The 2,079-nt window shown below is 28.2% G+C and overlaps 1 protein-coding gene across 1 annotated transcript in view; it reads right to left on the bottom strand.

The window, feature by feature from the left end:
* Positions 1-990: 990 nt before the first annotated feature.
* The window catches only part of LOC108767209 (uncharacterized), a 3,148-nt gene continuing 2,059 nt past the window's right edge, over positions 991-2,079 (bottom strand). The window contains exons 2-3 of the mRNA XM_018516951.1: positions 1,568-1,965; positions 991-1,226 (exon numbers count right to left, since the gene is read on the bottom strand). Coding sequence (XP_018372453.1) covers positions 991-1,226; positions 1,568-1,965 — 634 coding nt within the window. The remainder of the gene's footprint in view (positions 1,227-1,567; positions 1,966-2,079) is intronic.

The raw sequence follows: 2,079 nt of genomic DNA on the forward strand, positions 1-2,079 counted from the left end.
AGAAAAATCACTTAGTTTGGTATCTCAATCTGTATCTGCAATGGCAGCTCGAATGTTTTCAAATGATAATGTAAATGATAGAGATGAAGCTTCAACAAATATGATTTTAGCCGAATTACGAAATACTAATGAACCACAAAAATCAGAACTAAGAAGGAAGTTAATAAATATTATCATGGATCATACGATAAACTAAATATTTTATATGATATTTATCATTATCATTTACAAATATTATTAAAATTCATATATTATTTGCGTACATAGATGTTATAAAACTATATGAAACAGTATTATTATCAGATTAAAAAAGCATATATTTTATTTGCATTACATAGGTACATACATATATTATTATGAAACAGTATTATCGTTAGATGAAGTATGCATTTTATTTGCATTAACCAGACATAATCATTTTTATGAAACTATTATTGTCAGATAAAGAATATATTTTATTTGCGTTACATAAACATATTGTTATGAAACAATATTATCGTAAGATGAAACATTTTATTTGCGTTACATAGATATAACATTGTTACGAAACAGTATTATCGTTAGATAAAGCATATATTTGTGTTACATATATTTTATTATTTATCTGTTCATTGAAGATTGTATTACGATGTAATTAAACAACAAATACCCTAATTATTAATAAACGCTGTTCTGGAATTGATAGCTTTCTTAAACTAGTTTTCATTATTTAATACTTATTCTTGTTGTCTCTCTTTAGAATTGCTTATTTTATTGATTATCTTATTTTAATTACATCTGATATAATTTTTAATGAACAAATAAGTTGTATGCAAAAGTATTATTGTCAAATAAAGTTCAAATTAAAATATTTTTTTGCGTTACATATCATAATATTAGTAAGAAAAATAATATTAATAAAGCTTATATATATGTGCTTATATATTAATACACAATATTTTTATGTAAAAAGATGTGATTTTAATAAATAAAAAATAATGTAATGTAATTTTAATGATTGTCTCTATACGTTCCCCTAGAAATATAATCGTATTGCCACGATACTTCACCATGTGGGCTATTCATCCAAGTAGCTAAATTATCACGTTGTCTATTAGCCTCAATAGTAGCTCGATGAGCAACAGTAGCTGCTAAAGATAACATACGATTGTATGCAGTTTGATCTTCCATATTTTCTTCATTATCTTCAAAATTAGTATATTGCCTTGGTAAGTATCTCCTATTTGCTAGTAGTAGTTCAGATTCCATAGATATTATAAAATTGTGGAGACATACACAAGCCGCAACTACTTTTTCAACTTATCAACATTCATTCTTATACGTTTTGAAAGTATTCTCCACCGTGAAACTAAAATTCCAAATGCACGTTCAATCATGCATCTGGCACGTGACAATCTATAATTGTATATCTTTTTTACTTTGGTAAGATATTTTTGAGGAAAAGGTTTCATTAAATGACGAGACAGTTCAAAAGCATTATCACCTACAAAATAATATGCTGTTTTTATATTAGTATTAGGAAGGAAAGCATAATCTAGTGGTAAATGCAAGGTATTATGTTTTATGCCTTGACCTATTTCTGATCTACTAAAAATTCCACCATCACTTTCACTTCCATAAGCTCCAATATCTACCAGTGTAAATTTATATTCGTGGTCACACGCAGCCAAGAGAACAATGCTAAATGTCTTTTTATAATTAAAATACAATGATCCGGAATTAGGGGGTGCTTGAATTAAAATGTGTTTGCTGTCTATAGCTCCTACGCAGTTAGGCATGTTCCAAGTATCATTGAATCCTTTGGAAATATGGAACCAATCATTTTGTTCAGGTTGTTGTAGATAAATGGGTGACAATACATCAATGAGAACTGAGCAAGTTTCAATAATTATTGCACGAACTGTTGATTCACCCACACGGTAATGTAACGCAATAGATTGTATGGATTCTTCCCCAGCTAGGTACCTAACAGAAATGATTAAATATACAGGGTGTCAATTATGTACCGGGACGGTCAAATATTTCGACAACTTCCAACATTAAAAAAAAACGCTGAAACACGTGAAACGATTTTTCAAA

This window comes from Trachymyrmex cornetzi, unplaced genomic scaffold (genome assembly GCF_001594075.2).
Source record: "Trachymyrmex cornetzi isolate Tcor2-1 unplaced genomic scaffold, Tcor1.1 scaffold1206, whole genome shotgun sequence".
In the NCBI taxonomy this organism is placed as follows: domain Eukaryota; kingdom Metazoa; phylum Arthropoda; class Insecta; order Hymenoptera; family Formicidae; genus Trachymyrmex; species Trachymyrmex cornetzi.